Source organism: Oncorhynchus keta, chromosome 24 (genome assembly GCF_023373465.1).
Source record: "Oncorhynchus keta strain PuntledgeMale-10-30-2019 chromosome 24, Oket_V2, whole genome shotgun sequence".
NCBI lineage: Eukaryota > Metazoa > Chordata > Actinopteri > Salmoniformes > Salmonidae > Oncorhynchus > Oncorhynchus keta.
In genome coordinates, this window is record NC_068444.1 from 40356071 (window position 1) to 40372900 (window position 16830).

The 16830-nt window shown below is 42.6% G+C and overlaps 1 protein-coding gene across 3 annotated transcripts in view; it reads right to left on the reverse strand.

The window, feature by feature from the left end:
• Positions 1–1631: 1631 nt before the first annotated feature.
• LOC118357543 (arf-GAP with dual PH domain-containing protein 1-like) overlaps positions 1632–16830 on the reverse strand; it is a 48651-nt gene continuing 33452 nt past the window's right edge. Inside the window, exons 3-9 of one of the 3 annotated variants that reach the window (XM_035734740.2) lie at positions 14385–14467; positions 10810–10922; positions 10344–10508; positions 8091–8174; positions 7868–8002; positions 7466–7694; positions 1632–2425 (exon numbers count right to left, since the gene is read on the reverse strand). In XM_035734740.2, the coding sequence (XP_035590633.1) occupies positions 2397–2425; positions 7466–7694; positions 7868–8002; positions 8091–8174; positions 10344–10508; positions 10810–10922; positions 14385–14467 (838 nt within the window). In that variant the 3' untranslated portion in view covers positions 1632–2396. The remainder of the gene's footprint in view (positions 2426–7465; positions 7695–7867; positions 8003–8090; positions 8175–10343; positions 10509–10809; positions 10923–14384; positions 14468–16830) is intronic. The other 2 variants (XM_035734738.2, XM_035734739.2) reach the window with 2 other exon arrangements.

Below are 16830 nucleotides of genomic sequence, written 5' to 3' on the forward strand. Positions count from 1 at the left end.
CCAGAAACAGAGCAACCGTGAAACTCCACCGCGGTGACCGAGGTCAACCACAGCACGTTGCTTTGGCGCCAGTCCTTGGGAAAAGCATGTAGTCCCCATCTCGCAGACAGAGGGATGGCCTGTCTCGATGCCTGACAAAATAAATCTGCCAACTCACTCATATGCTATACCCGCTTTATACATATTCAGTACATGTACATTTGCAGCATACTATTTCATATGAATAAAATATAAGTGTTTAAATAAGAAAATATACTGTATTACCAATAGATAAAGATGTTAATTTACTTCGCCTTGATGGCAGAAGCAGATGTGAACCCTAAAGTCAGTGAGATTACAGAAAATGGAGGGAGGGAGGGAGAAAAAGGTGTCAGAAAGAGAGAGGGAAGGAAAGAGTGAAGGTAGCATGTGCGACTGTGTCCCAGCTGTTGCTATGACGATTGGGCTGCAGCGCCATGAGCCTGACCCCCTCTGAAGCTCTTAATCCTAACCTCCCAAACACACACACAGACACACACACGGAGGAGTATCCCTCAAGGATTTCCCGCCATGTGGAACCGAGATGTGAATGTGGTTCAATTTACTGGAAGTTCACAGGAAAGGCACGCAGTTCACAGAACAGACACATACTGTATGTATGGATACATGACAAGGGGAGCATGTCCTTATAGTTACGCAAACAAATAAACAGAGATAATCACATGCCCGCACAGACACATCAATTGACAAGAATCAACGCTCTACCACATCTCACCATTACCATGTTACCATAACTATTTATTACATAATTGAACTGTTGTGAACTTTTAATTACACACAATACCAGGTCTGTGGGCATGTGTAAGCTGCACAGCCATTATCATGCTCCTCGTGTGGGTGTTTGTGCATACGGTCAACACACTCCAGCCCATATTGATATGGTCCTCCACACTTCACAACTGTTTGCCTCAGAGTGTCCATCCTCTCCCTGGGTGGAATTCCAACAGCTGTCTGAGCTCTCCAACAGCCACCTCTAACGGCAGCTGTGTGTCTGTCAGTTAGCACAGAGAAGCACACAGCTTCAGCGGGTGGCCCCTATCCGTTCTGCACGCATGCATACTACGAGAACACACACGGACAGGCGCACAAACAAACACAGGCAAGAGACTACTAGAGTAGTGGTTTCCGAACCCTGAAATTAAACTGGGTTCAAATTTGATCAAACAAATGAATTGTTCTCTCTTCAAATGGGTATAATGTATAATACAACATTTGAGTGTCAACTAAGGGCCTTTTACACTATTAAAATGCACTTTGATGTAATTATGCGTTGGGACAGCCCTGCTGGACCTTAAATTGAGTGAATACGAACACAGGGTATAAAGTGGAGTTTCCTTCATTTTCTAGCTTCAATTTGTTGCGGAACCATTTTGGGACCCCATGCGCTCGCTAGAGAGAGTAAAGATAAACTAGAGAGAGAGTAAAGATAAACTAGAGAGAGAGTAAAGATAAACTAGAGAGAGAGAGAGAGAGAGAGAGAGAGAGAGAGAGAGAGAGAGAGAGAGAGTAAAGAGAGAGAGAGAGAGAGAGAGAGAGAGAGAGAGAGAGAGCCCAGCGTTGATGAACACCAAAGGCATTACTTATTTGATAATAACAATCCGAAGTAAAGGAGACACGGTCAACGGGATTGTTCTCAGCTTGGATCCCTGTCGAGTTTATTACAGCGGCAGACCAATAGAATGACAATGCACATCATGGGTGATGTATTACAATGGCCTAGAGTGCCATCTAGTGTCTTTCAATGATAAACACAATTTGATTGAATCACTTAATATTAAATCAATTACAACCCTGTTGCATGAAGTAACAAAATATTTACATTCACATTTATATTTCAAAATAAACAGCCACGAGATGTGTATGACTCTGCCTAAAAGCATACGTTTAGAACAATCAGAGAAATTGCATAAATCCACTGTCATCAAAACTGTCCAATCAATAAATTACATTTACAGTACTGCTCTCAACAAACAGAGTGAACATGACTCATTAGTATACAACAAGGGAGGAACCACTCACAACACTAAGAGAGGGGGTGCAGTGTGGAAGAGTCTATGTGGAGAGCGGCAGCAGGGGAATTGATATTTCAGTGTTATTTTCTCTCCTCTCAAATCCCCTGACCCCTGACCTCTAACCCCCGGTTTAGGCATCAGGTTCAGAAGAGGTCGAGATGTAAGACATTTTATTGTTTTTCTCTCTCCTCTCTGATATATTTCTTTCATCTCTATCATCTCGTTCCTTCGCTCCAGGTACAGTAGAGACTTGTGTTATTCTGGGGTCTCTGCAGAGAAATCCTGTCTGTTCTGTTCTTGGTGGGACTTGAGCTGACCAGTAGAGTGACAGCTCTAGCTCCAGTCTCAGGGCTTGTGTTTGAAATGGGCCTCCACTGCACAGTGAAGAGCAGAAAACCAGTAAGTGTTACCACAACATAGAGATACAATCACAGAAAGGCATATAAGCACAGTACAGTACATAAACAGGCAATCACTCATTACCCTGCTTTGGACTGCCTCTAAAAACACAACATCAATCTATAATTATAGTGATTAATACCAATGCTGGTGCTAGGGAGTTACCCGGTGTGCAGGTTTTTGTTTTAGCCCTGCCATAAAACATTGGCTTCAGCCAAGCAACTGCTTGTGAGACCTTGACTAGTTCAATCGGGGGTTGTACATAGCCTGCAAATATTATTGCAAAGATGCAATATCTGCATACATGCATACTCCTCAAGAGTAAGGCTGTGGCAGCCGGTGATTGTCATGAGAATAACTGCCCGGGCTCACGGTAATCGACCGTTAATGAGCATAAATGCATTTAGCTTCTCCTGGCTTCCACGCATAGCCTCCAAGCCACGGATGCAGGTCTTTAGAACATCTACATTTGTTTTTTAAACTAATAAATCCATTTATTTATCATTTATTTTTGACAGGTCTTAAGAAAAATCATGTGAAAAAATGAACAGAATAGCATTTAAAATTAACAGAATAGCATACTCAGAGTTGTTCTTATGTTGGGCCCTGACATGGCTATGCCATTTGGCTGTGGGCTACACCCATTCATTTAGCAGACAAGATTTGCTTATAATTCTGTGGCATAATTAAAAAATATATTTTATAGTATGAAGAATACAATTGAACATAAAATAGAAAGAATATTTTCTCTAAACGATTTCAATGGAGGTGCGTACATGTGGCTATTCTGTATTGAGCGGTTCACAAAGAAACCAGTCCTATATGCTTTCTATGCAACTTTAGTTATTTATGCAACTTTAGGTGTGATACAAACGTTGGCCTATATGTTAAGATTTTTAATACATTCTAAGGCTGCATGATGGGACTCGAGTGATGATTTGAAAAAAGCCACAAGCTTCACTAATTTCATCAGTCTCTCATTCACAATTTGACGAGCACTTGATAATATTCTCACCAGGCCTCGAATTTCCCCTTGTGTGGCGGTAATGCCCCCTAAAAAAATCAGTGGCCATTGTCCCCTTGGGCTGAATATAATAAGCTAATTATAATTCCCTTCTCCCAGCTGCATGCTCCGAAGCACCTCTCACTCACATGGCTCTCTGAGATGTCCAGTCGAAGTCAGAAGTGTACATACACCTTAGCCAAATACATTTCAACTCAGTTTTTCACAATTCCTGACATTTAATCCCAGTAAAAATTCCCTGTCTTGGTCTCCCGGGTGGCACAGTGGTTAAGGGCGCTGTACTGCAGCGCCAGCTGTACCACCAGGGACTTTGGAAATCCTTGTCTCATCTCCTTCCCGGTAGGGAAATCCTTGTCTCACCGCGCACCAGCGACTCCTGTGGCGGGCCGGGCACAGTGCGTGCTAACCAAGGTTGCCAGGTGCACAGTGTTTCCTCCGGCGCATTGGTGTGGCTGGCTTCCAGGTTGGATGGCGCTGTGTTAAAAAGCAGGGCGGCTTGGTTGGGTTGTGTATCAGAGGACGCATGACTTTCAACCTTCGTCTCTCCCGAGCCCGTACGGGAGTTGTAGTGATGAGACAAGATAGTAGCTACTAAACAATTAAACAACCACGAAATTGGGGAGAAAAAGGGGTAAAAAAAAAAAATCCCTGTCAGTTCAGTTAGGATCACCAGTTTATTTAAAAAATGTGAAATGTCAGAATAATAGTAGAGAGAATGATTGATTTCAGCTTTTATTTCTTACATCACTTTCCCAGAGGGTCAGAAGTTTACATACACTCAATTAGTATTTGGTAGCATTGCCTGTAAATTGTTTAACTTGGGTCAAACGTTTCAGGTAGCCTTCCACAATAAGTTGGGTGAATTTTGGCCCGTTCCTCCTGACAGAGCTGGTGTAACTGAGTCAGGTTTGTAGGCCTCCTTGCTCGCACACGCTTTTTCAGTTCTGTCCACAGATTTTCTATGGGATTGAGGTCAGGGCTTTGTGATGGCCACTCCAATACCTTGACTTGTTCTCCTTAAGCCATTTTGCCACAACTTCGGAAGTATGCTTGGGGTTATTGTCCATTTGGAAGACCAATTTGCGACCAAGCTTTAACTTCCTGACTTATGTCTTGAGATGTTGCTTCAATATATCCACATCATTTTCCTGCCTCATGATGCCTATTTTGTATTTTGTGAAGTGCACCAGCACCTCCTGCAGCAAAGCACGCCCACAACATAATGCTGCCACCCCCGTACTTCACGGTTGGGATGGTGTTCTTTGGTTTGCAAGCCTCCCCCTTTTTCCTTCAAACATAACAATGCTCATTATGGCCAAACAGTTCTATTTCTGTTTCATCAGACCAGAGGACATTTCTCCAAAAAGTATGATCTTTGTCCCATGTGCAGTTGCAAACCGTAGTCTTTTATATGGCGTTTTGGAGCAGTGGCTACTTTCTTGCTGAGCGATCTTTCAGGCTATGTCGATATAGGACTCATTTTACTGTGGATATAAATACTTTTGTACCGGTTTCCTCCAGCATCTTCACAAGGTCCTTTGCTATTGTTATGGGATTGATTTGCACTTTTCGCACCAAAGTACATTCATCTCTAGGAGACAGAACGCGTATCCTTCCTGAGCGGTATTACAGCTGGTGTTTATACTTGCGTACTATTGTTTGTACAGATGAACGTGGTACCTTCAGGCGTTTGGAAATTGCTCCCAAGGATGAACCAGACTTGTGGACGTCTATAATTTTTGTCTGAGGTCTTGGCTGATTTCTTTTGATCTTCCCATGATGTCAAGCAAAGAGGAACGGAGTTTGAAGGTAGGCCTTGAAATACATCCACAGGTACACCTCCAATTGACTCAAAATACGTCAATTAGCCTATCAGAAGCTTCTAAAGCCATGACATCATTTTATGGAATTTTACAAGCTGTTTAAAGGCATAGTCAACTTAGTGTATGTAAACTTCTGACCCACTGGAATTGTGATACAGTGAATTATAGGTGAAATAATCTGTATGTAAACAATTGTTGGAAAAAGTACTATTATTATTATTATTACTACTATTATGTCCTAACCGACTTGCCCAAACTATAGTTTGTTAACAAGAAATTTGTGGAGTGGTTGAAATGACTCCAACCTAAGTGTATATAAACTTCCAGACAACTGTAGCTAATGCCCATCACGTGTCCTTTTCACAGGCATTTCAGCTAAGTAGTAGGCTTCAAGTGAATGGAGTCAGACACATCTGGGACGCATCTGTGTGCTTCCCTCTTATTGAATTCCGAGGCGCATATTGAAGATGTTAGAACTGTCCACATTTATCCTACATTTCATCAGCCAACAAGATGAGTAGGCCTGACGAACAGCAAAAGCAATTGCTTATTTCAACCTACTATCCCCCATAGTACAAATGTTGGCCTATTGGTCAACTTGTGCTTCTGTGCAATAAATAAATATTCCAAACATACTCTGAGACAGTTGTGGGATGTGGTAGATCCCAAATGAATACAACCACTTGTATATGAAGCTGATCGTTTAAGCAATAAGCGCGAATGTTCCAAAATGCAATCAATTAGAAGAAAACACTGTTCTCAAAAGTGATGGCAAATGTGATTATGGGTGTAATGCTTTATTATAAAGGTGCGTTTTTATGTTGAAAATGATCTTCCCCAAACTTAACTCACGCGCTGCTTATGTACACCAGTTAGGCTCTACACCGGTTATAAAGAAGATTCATGTGCTTCATTTTAACAAGTTATTTGGCCACTTTAGTTGCAATTACAATCCTTATCAAAACATATAGACCTATGGTCTAGGATACATGCAGGGGACTATGATTTGAAAAGGTATGCGCTTCTTGCCTTAATGCACAAGCTGGGCATCATTCACAAGTGATAGTCTAATATTGTCACCCATCAGACTATTCTTGATTTAAATGTTGTCTTTACGTATAATATGTGTGTGAAATGAGGTTTGATTTAGAATGGACCGTAATCATGCACCTGTCTCGGAAACAGGAGCTTGGGGAAAAAATACACGTCATCTATACAATAGCGAATGGAGGACGCATGGTTCATTTTCTTTTTTCTCTTTTCTTTTTTTTTACCCCTTTTTCTCTCCAATTTCATGGTATCCAATTGTTTTAGTAGTTTTAGTTTCATCGCTACAACTCCGGTACGGGCTCGGGAGAGACGAAGGTTGAAAGTCATGCATCCGATACACAACCCAACCAAGCTGCACTGTTTCTTAACACAGCGCGCATCCAACCAATGTGTCGGAGGAAACACCGTGCACCTGGCAACCGAGCACGGCCCCCCACAGGACTCGCTGGTGCGCTATGAGACAAGGACATCATGGCCAAGCCCTCCCTAACCCGGACGACGCTAGGCCAATTGTGCGTCTCCCCACGGTCCTCCCGGTCGCGGCCAGTTACGACAGAGCCTGGGCCCGAACTCAGAGTCTCTGATGGCACAGCTAGCGCTGCAGTACAGCGCCCTTAACCACTGCGCCACCCGGGAGGCTCCATGGTTCATTTTCATGCCAGCCAGATAGGCTATACTCCTGTGTTGAAGGGAATCAATGTGCTTAATATTAGGAAAGTTGATAAATAAAATGTTGTAGACCTAGCCTATAGAATGCTAATGGGATTCTCTTTTTAATATTGGCCATCAAACCTCAGAAATGTTGCGCAACATGAGCACTCATCATGAGATTTTCGATTACATTTGCATTGATGTCAGAGTGATTAGAGGGACAATAGAGTGCTGAGTACCAGGCAGTTAGCAAGTTTTGTAGGCTACAAATGACCAGCAGCAGCATCAGAGCTGGGAGAATCCTAATTACCGTGACTAAACGGTCATGTGGAATTTGACTGCCATCATGACTTGTGACCACTGGTGCGGCAGTAATACGGTCAATGTACGGTCACAGCCCCACTCAAGAGTACACTTAATGTAGAGCATACTCGAGCACGCCGGTGTAATTCAGCCTCATGACTTACCTGCATACTCTTGTGGTCTCATGGGTCTGTTGATGACCCTCTGGAAGGCAGCGATCCAGTCCCTCTGCTCCGCCTCCGTCTCGCAGGCAAACAGGAACTTCCTGTCTGGCGTTACTATGGTGATGCCATGGTTCCAGTGGTAGCCCTGTGTTGAGGGGGGAAGGCCTGGGAGCACAGTGTAGCTGTTCTCTTTACTGCCGATGAACACCTCTCCCCTTGCATAGGCGTCCTGAGAGAGGAGGGGGGAGAGGCGGCGGGGGGGAAAGAGAGCGTGAGAGAGATCAGAGAGAGAGATATCAGAGAATAAAGTATGCTGTACGCCACAGAATTGAAAGTTATGACAAGTAGGGTTCATTCAGAATGGATCAGTTGTTTTAGGGCAGGGTGTGTCTGACTCCTCACCAGAGGATCTTTGAAGTACATGAGTCTCCTGTCGTCCATGGTGAACCACCTTTTCTTAAAGCCCTCTGTGTGCTTTGGGCCTGTCTTCTCCATGAAGCCTTCTTTCATGAAGCTACGTGTCAGTTTGGGCACCAGCTGAAGGCAAAGACAATAGAGAAAAGTGTTTGTTTAATTGTGTTAAATTGTGGTAATACTCATTGCTAAATATATATTGTGGCCTCACCTCCTCATCACTGGCTCCAGGGAAGGCCACCTGAAGGTAATGGAACCTGGCAGCTCTGATAGCGTTGAACCAGTCCACCATTTCCTACCAAAACAAAAGACACAAAAGCATCCTGGTCAGAGCTAGTCAGATACATGCCTTATTCATAGTCATCCCTGCAATGAGAAGACCGTAAACCTGCTACAGTATGGAACATTACGAGACGTGATCAAGGTATTATTTCACGACAAAACAGCTTTAATAGTACTGTTCTGTTCAAGCTTGCCATCTTGTCTGTTAACCAGCTGAGGAGGCTGTACATGCTGTGCCTTTCATCCTAACCCACAGACAAGGGTGACTTGCTACTGAGAGAGATGGTCACCTGTGTGCACAGCAGTAAACCCTCAGAGAAAAACAGCCCGCCAGCCAGCAACTCTGTGTGTGACGGCAACCCCCTACAAATTCCTTTAGCCAGCTCCACAATAATTACATGTAGAGGATTGAAGGATATTGCTGTAATTCAGTGATATTTATTCCCATAGTAATGGATCCATAACTAAATAAACATCAGCATTTTGAAAGAGTATTTTATCATTATTTTATGAATGAAAGCATAAAGATGCCATTATTAGTTACATTGTTTTAGTTTCAACGTGCAGACTGGCACTAAGAACAGAACAGCGGGAGCGTTTCCCTAGTCAGCGCCATTTTTAGTGCAAAGCCCCTTAGTGTTGCCAGTCTGGCGGGGTGGGGGTCCACACCCCTCCTCCTCCCTTCCCCATGGGCTAGGTCGGCCTTCTGTGTGCGGTTCTGCGGCCCATCCCGTGCCCCCTACCCTCGTGCCTTGAACCTTGCACACTTTCAGTGGATACAGCTAGAGAACTGCAAGGCAATCTCATTGTGCTCCACTCAGGAGCCATGACCAATATGACCAATATATATTGTCCTGCTAATAACAGGGTTAATAATATATCTGTGAGAATATCCAACAGGCTTTTATATAATTGTCAATTAATAATAATCGCAATATTTTGGAGATGATTTTGTTTTCAAATAACATAATGTAACGTCTGCTTTCAACTCACACCCTCAAATACCTAGATCCCCTGAACGCAGCTCACTCTCCAGATCCCAATCACCTGAATTGTGATCATCACCTGTTCACACACCTGTATGTCATTATCACACACTATTTAGTTCAGTTCTTTGCACCGCATCACTGTGAGGTATCCTTTGTTTTGTGACACACGTCTTTCAGAGAGATGGTTTTCCGGTGAGTTACTCCTCCCGTGTATGATAGTTTCTGCCTGCCTCACTAACGACACCTTTTGCCTATTCCCTGCCTGTACTTTAGCCTATTGGATTTCCTGTTATCTACATATTGCCTGCTCTCCCGGACTATGTTACCAGCCTTTCCCCTGCCTGTACTGTTGTCCTTTTGGACCCCCTGTGTATGACCTTCTGCCTGCCCCTGGACCCATCTACCTGCCTCCTCCTGTGGTCCTTTGCAACAAACACCTGCTGCGCCCTGCGCTTGAAACCAGCTCTCTGCCTCCCCTCGTGTTCATTACAGTAAAATGAGAGAGCAAAAGTCAATTCTTGAACATGGGGTGAGACATTGTTACTAATTTGTAAATAAAGCCAGTTTGTTATTTAGAATGATTTATTTATGTTTTTAGAGGGAGAGAAACCTACAATCAACAAATGGGTATTGAACCAGCATCCGTTGTAAACCAGCTTGCAGTGTCTTAGAATGTTGCGCCACTCAGGCGCTGTACAACGTGACCGGTCAGGAGTGGCATACAGTACATCATAAGAGTAAAATAATAAAAACAGTTTTAGTAGGTAATACTGAAGTCGTCAGTCAATTATCAGTTACTATTTAGGTTTATGTCGCACATTCATTGCCAGTTAGAGACACAGGAGGACCCAAAAGCATAATCAGTGCTCCAACTCCCCCTTGCGCTGGTCTGGAGCAATGAAGTGATGACGCAGAGTACCATACTAAACCACAAATTACCTCTAAGTCCCGCAGCACAATCGCAAAACTTTTAGTGGTGCAACCGCTGTAAATCAGTGTTCCTTGATATGAGTAACAGCAGCCATATTAGGTGTACCATTAAATTGATGATTCATCATGCATCATATCTCTAAGAATTCCGTGCATTTACACATATTACAATAGGAGTTGGCTATACCAGTATAAACAGATCTGCGATCCAGGATACAAAGCCGCAGAGTCCTTTTTTGTCACAGTCACCCATAATGCCTCACCTTAGAATCGCTGTGGTAGACAAAGATGTTCCTGGTGCTGTTGTCTCTCAGGTAAGTAATCTGCAGGCCGTAGGGGTTGCCTATCTTAGCCGGCTGGAACGTGGCGTTGAGAGTCTCGATCTTCATCACTGCCTTGGGGTCCCGCGCCTGGGGGAGATACACAAACTGTACGGTACATAAATACAGTATACGTATAAATTGTTACATCGAATAATACATACTGTATGTTTCCAGTAAACACAAAAAGATAGGTAAGGAGATTAAGTCTGTTGAGGTATTTGTTTTAGTTTCCTTGTGGACACATATACATAGCGTGCTATACAGGTATTCATGATTAACTTGAAAGAGATGATTAACCTGAAAGCTAGTAGCATAAGTTAGCTGGAGATTACGTTTCCCAGGAACATGCTTGTATTTATGTGTGAGAGCATGTGCAGATGTGACTACGTGTTGACTCCAGCCTTACGTCCTGCTTGTTGAAATACTTGAGCGCCCCCTCTCGTTCTGACAGGATGAATTTCCGGCTGAGGAACTGGCCGTTGTCTCGCCCGCGTTTCCATAGAAACCCCTCTCTGTACCCTGGGCAGATAGAAACCCACCAGACAAACTCAGACAAACTGAAATAACTCTCTGGTGTAATCAAGAAATACCAAAGCGTATGAAGGGAGGGTGAAAGGGAGACAGAAAGAGAGGGATGAAGAGACAGAGCGAGGGGCTTTAGGTGAAAGAGAGTATATGAGAGAGGAAGTCATAAAACAGAATGAAGGAAGAAAAGAATAACCTCACTGATGGTAAAGTACACTGTACATTCTTTTACATGTCAATGACACAGCACTCTAGTCCTTCCAGTCTATTTCTGGACCTCTTACAGACAGGAAGTGGTTTAATTAAGTGGCAGTACAGAGCACGGTGTATAATCCATTACAGACTACACACGCTCTTCAACTCTCTCTTACTCTCTCTTATTCTCTCTTTCTCCCTCCTCCATTTTCTCTCTTCACTTCTCTATTTTCCTTTCTCCTCCCTCCCACAAATCTCTGTTCACTGTATCCCCATCTATCTATCTCATACACACTCGCATATACTGTATCAATACTACTAATCCCATCTAACACCCCTCAAGTCCCATAATCCCCCCAACGTCTCTCCTTCCTCATCTGTCCCCCTGTTTTCTCCTCCCTCTCTCCATCCCCTGGTGACAGAGGTTGGCATCTCTCTTTTTCCCAGTTAATTGTGATTTATTCACCTTTCATTACCACCATCGATCAATAACAACCCCCACTCCTCCCTTTTCTCTGCATGCAGAATCAATACAGCCATTGAGCACTGGGAGTCTAGTTTACCACCACCCTCCCTGCACCTACAGAAGGATACACAGTACCAGTCAAAAGTTTGGACACGCCTACTCATTGAAGGGTTTTTCTTTATTTTACTATTTTCTACATTGTAGAATAATAGTGAAGGCATCAACATGATTAAATAACACATATGAAACCATGTAGTAAACAAAAAAAAGTGTTAAACAAATCAAAATATATTTGAGATTCTTTAAAGTAGCCCTTTGCCTTGACAGCTTTGCACACTCTTGGCATTCTCTCAACCAGCTTCATGAGGAATGCTTTCCAGCAGTCTTAAAGGAGTACCCACTTATGGTGAGTACTTGTTGGCTGCTTTTTCTTCACTCTGGGGTCCAACTTATCCCAAACCATTTCAATTGGGTTGAGGTCATGCTGGTTAAGTGTGCCTTTCATTCTAAATAAATCACAGACCATGTGACCAGCAAAGCACCCTACACCATCACACCTCCTCCTCCATGCTTCACGGTGGGAACCACACATGCGGAGATCATCCGTTTACCTACTCTGCGTCTCACAAAGACACAGCGGTTGGAACCAGATATCTAAAATTTGGACTCATCAGAACAAAGGACAGATTTTCACCGGTCGAATGTCCATTGCTCGTGTTTCTTGGCCCAAGCAAGTCTCTTCTTCTTATTGGTGTACTTTAGTAGTGGTTTCTTTGCAGCAATTCGACCATGAAGGCCTGATTCTCGCAGTCTCCTCTGCACAATTGATGTTGTGATGTGTCTGTTACTTGAACTCTGTGAAGCATTTATTTGGCCTGCAATCTGAGGTGCAGTTAACTCTAATTAACTTATCCTCTGCAGCAGAGGTGTCTACGGGTCTTCCTTTCCTGTGGCGATCCTCATGAGAGCCAGTTTCATCATAACACTTGATGGTTTTTACGACTTCACTTGAAGAAACTTTCAAAGTTCTTGAAATTTTCCAGATTGACTGACCTTCATGTCTTAATGTAATGATGGACTGTTATTTCTCTTTGCTTATTTGAACTGTTCTTGCCATAATATGGACTTGGTATTTTACCAAATAGGGATATCTTCTGTATACCACCCTACATTGTCACAATACAACTGATTGGCTCAAACTCATTAAGAAGGAAAGAAATTCCACAAATGAACTTTTTAACAAGGCACACCTGTTTATTGAAATGTATTCCAGGTGACTACCTCATGAAGCTGGTTGAGAGAATGCCAAGAGTGTGCAAAGCTGTCATCAAGGCAAAGGGTGGCTATTTGAAGAACCTCAAATATAAAATATATTTTGATTTGTTGGAATCGTGGTTACTACATGATTCCACATGTGTTATTTCATAGTTTTATTGTCTTCACATTGAATAATCAAAAAATCTTGAATGAGCAGGTGTGTCCAAACTTTTGACAGGTACTGAAAGGTAACAGAACATATAAGGCCTTAAAGAGGGTAGCGAGGCGACAGATGACTGGATGAGGGTAGGACCTATGGATCTATTCATTTTAACCCTGGGTTAACCCTGGATGATGCAAATAATATTAAAATATTATGTGATGCAAATAGACATAAACAAATACAAATCACCTGCCCAATGCATCCCTATGTATCACAGAAATATAGCTGTGTGTGTGTGTGTGTGTGTGTGTGTGTGTGTGTGTGTGTGTGTGTGCGTGTGTAATTAAGATGAGGTGAGGTCTGTCTATTTGATTTCCTTTTAGTGCCTATAGCGATGGTCTATTCATGTATCCGCTTTAAGTGCGCATTGGTATGGTCTCTCTACAATCGGGCGTGCCGGGGTATTGTGGGTATATAAGCCTGTTCTTTACAGGTATCAGGAGAACTGCTGTTGTAAATATGTACCTGCACTCATTTTACTGGACAGCAAATAAATCAAAAGAAGATGTAAATACAACCTTTGTTCCTAATTTTAATACTGGTTGTTCTCTGGTGCTGAAAACCTCCTAAATTAGCCGGATCCGGATCCCGTGATACCTTAACAGAGTAGCCTAGTAATGTTCTGCTGGAACAAAAAAAACGGCATGTATTTGGTGCGCATACAGTTAGGCCCTAAAGCTAATGCCAGATAAAAAACAACAACCTCAAAGTAGCCTATAGATATGAATTGCACAAGAATACGGATGGATTTTTATTGCACCTCCTAAGCCCTTCATCCACACAATATTGCGTAACCCTAAACCTGACCACCCTGAGGATATAACTGCGGGATATGAGTCAACCCGCGAATCACTACTGTGTGCGTGTGTGCCCAAGGAGGAAGTTGAATCTCATAGTAAACAGATGAGGTCATCTTTAATCAATGAGAGTCCAGTCTGGCTCCAATAAGAGCCAGAGTGCTTTCATGCAATGAAAAAAAGAGCATGAGTCATTCACTGACATTGACACTTATACTGTCTGCCTCAGCTTAGTAAGAACACAAACAACCACCAAGGAAGAATACAAGGCCAGACATATTCACTCTGCCTTCATTCTACGCCTCAACGTCATCCGTTCTTCAAATTCATAGTTCACAAAAAGCATTTATGTGGCCACTGTTGAGTGCAATGGATTTTAACAAAAGTTCTGACTTGATGCTTGGGAAAGGATTTCGTTTATTTTCAGAGGACTATTTGGTGGTTTGATTTTGCATAGCTCTGCATCCATAGCTTTGCATAGGCAAACCTTGTGTGTGTGTGTGTGTGTGCCAGCTCACCTGCAGAGTATGGCTCCTGTTTCTCGATGAACTCAAACTCGTTCCTCTCGTACCTGGCTCGGATCCACTGCTCCCGCAGTAGCCTAGAGCACAATGAGGCAATGGATGGGTTTCACCTTCTCTCACCTTTCTCTATAGCACAGGTGCCACGCTGCTATGTGAATGAATGATGACCTAACAAGCTGGGAGGTTGGGACACAGGCCACATTTCTACTTATCTTGCTGTGACAGATTCTCCTTTCCTTTCATCTTCATTGCCCACAGGCACGCACGCACGCACACACACTCCTTTACACCAGGACAAAGAGATTGATTAGCATGAGTAAACTGATTAATAACAGATTATCTATTTTTGGTTGTGTGTGTAGAGGAGTGAACCTCACTATGACAACAGCAGCCTCTCCCCTCTCTCTCTCTCTCTCTGATAGACATTTTCAAACTGTATGCAGGTCTATTTTAGATGTTCCTATCTTTTTTCGGTGTCTCTTATAATAATCATGTCAGTACGGTCAGCTCGCATTTGGCATCTTTTCAGAACAAACATCAGATTATTCAGATTAAAGTAATCCATTCAATTGACACAAAAGCAAATCTGTCTTTGACGATTCCCTCTCTCACATTATTGGGCTGGCACTAGAGGTCGACCAATTAATTGGAATGGGGATTAATTAGGGATGATTTCAAGTTTTCATAACAATCGGAAATCGGTATTTTTGGGAGCCGATTTGCCAATTTTTTTTTTTATATACCTTTATTTAACTAGGCAAGTCAGTTAAGAACACATTCTTATTTTCAATGATGGCCTAGGAACGGTGGGTTAACTGCCTTGTTCAGGGGCAGAATGACAGAGTCACCTTGTCAGCTCGGGGGATCCAATCTTGCAACCTTACAGTAAACTAGTCCAACGCAATAACGACCTGGCTCTCTCTCGTTGCACTCCACAAGGAGACTGCCTGTTACGCGAATGCAGTAAACCAAGGTAAGTTGCTAGCTAGCATAAACTTATCTTATAAAAAACAATCAATCATAATCACTAGTTAACTAAACATGGTTGATGATATTACTAGATATTATCTAGCGTGTCCTGCATTGCATATGATTTGACTGAGCATACAAGTATCTGACTGAGCGGTGGTATGTTGAAGCAGGCACTAAACATTAATTCAAACAGCACTTTAGTGCGTTTTGCCAGCAGTTCTTCGTTGTGCGTCAAGCATTGCGCTGTTTATGACTTCAAGCCTATCAACTCCCGAGATGAGGCTGGTGTAACCGAAGTGAAATGGCTAGCTAGTTGGCGCGCGCTAATAGCGTTTCAAGCGTCACTTGCTCTGAGCCTTCTAGTAGTTGTTCCCCTTGCTCTGCATGGGTAACGCTGCTTCGATGGTGGCTGTTGTCGATGTGTTGCTGGTTCGAGCCCAGGGAGGAGCGGAAGCTATACACTGTTACACTGGCAATACTAAAGTGCCTGTAAGAACATCCAATAGTCAAAGGTTAATGAAATACAAATGGTATAGAGGGAAATAGTCCTATAATTCCTATAATAACTACAACCTAAAACTTCTTACCTGGAAATATTGAAGACTCATGTTAAAAGTCACCACCAGCTTTCATGTTTTCATGTTCTGAGCAAGTAACTGAAACATTAGATTTCTTACATAGCACATATTGCACTTTTACTTTCTTCTCCAACACTTTGTTTTTGCATTATTTAAACCAAATTGAACATGTTTCATTATTTACTTGAGGCTAAATTGATTTTATTGATGTCTTATATTAAGTTAAAATAAGTGTTTATTTGTCGTTATTACAAAAACACTTAAAATAATATATATATATATATATATTAAATAATAAAAATAAATAAATAAAAATCGTCCGATTAATCAGTATCGGCTTTTTTGGTCCTCCAATATTCGGTATCGGTATGGCGTTGAAAAATCATAATCGGTCGACCTCTAGTTGGCACCCACAGAGAAACGTAATGGCACAGGCACAACTCGGCGCTGTCATTGTAGAAGTCACACTGTGACGGCCCTGAATTTTTCTGAACCTTCTCAGTGCTTCTCCTTCCAATAGGGCGCTTTACCCTTTCATTCCCAATTAAATAGCCAGCATCAGCTGCGCAAAAAGGGTTGTGATGGAGACGTGAATGAGGATGTGTTCAACCCTCACTTCCCGAAGCTTCTCTATTCAGTTTGTTTTGTTGCCGTTAAACGTGTGTTTTGTAGCCTAATAGAGTTTACCCAGGATCGGACCACTCTTTGTGTCCATGGACTACACCTCTCTGTTCTTCGTGGCCTTTCTCCGCTGGAGATCTATTGGCGGATTGGATTGTCTGACTGACTACAACCTTTTTGTATACGGTATTTCATTTGTTTTGATGTCGTGTATACGGTGATGATTTATGTAGTTAGTTGTAGTTGAGGACTTAGTAAGAGTTGACACG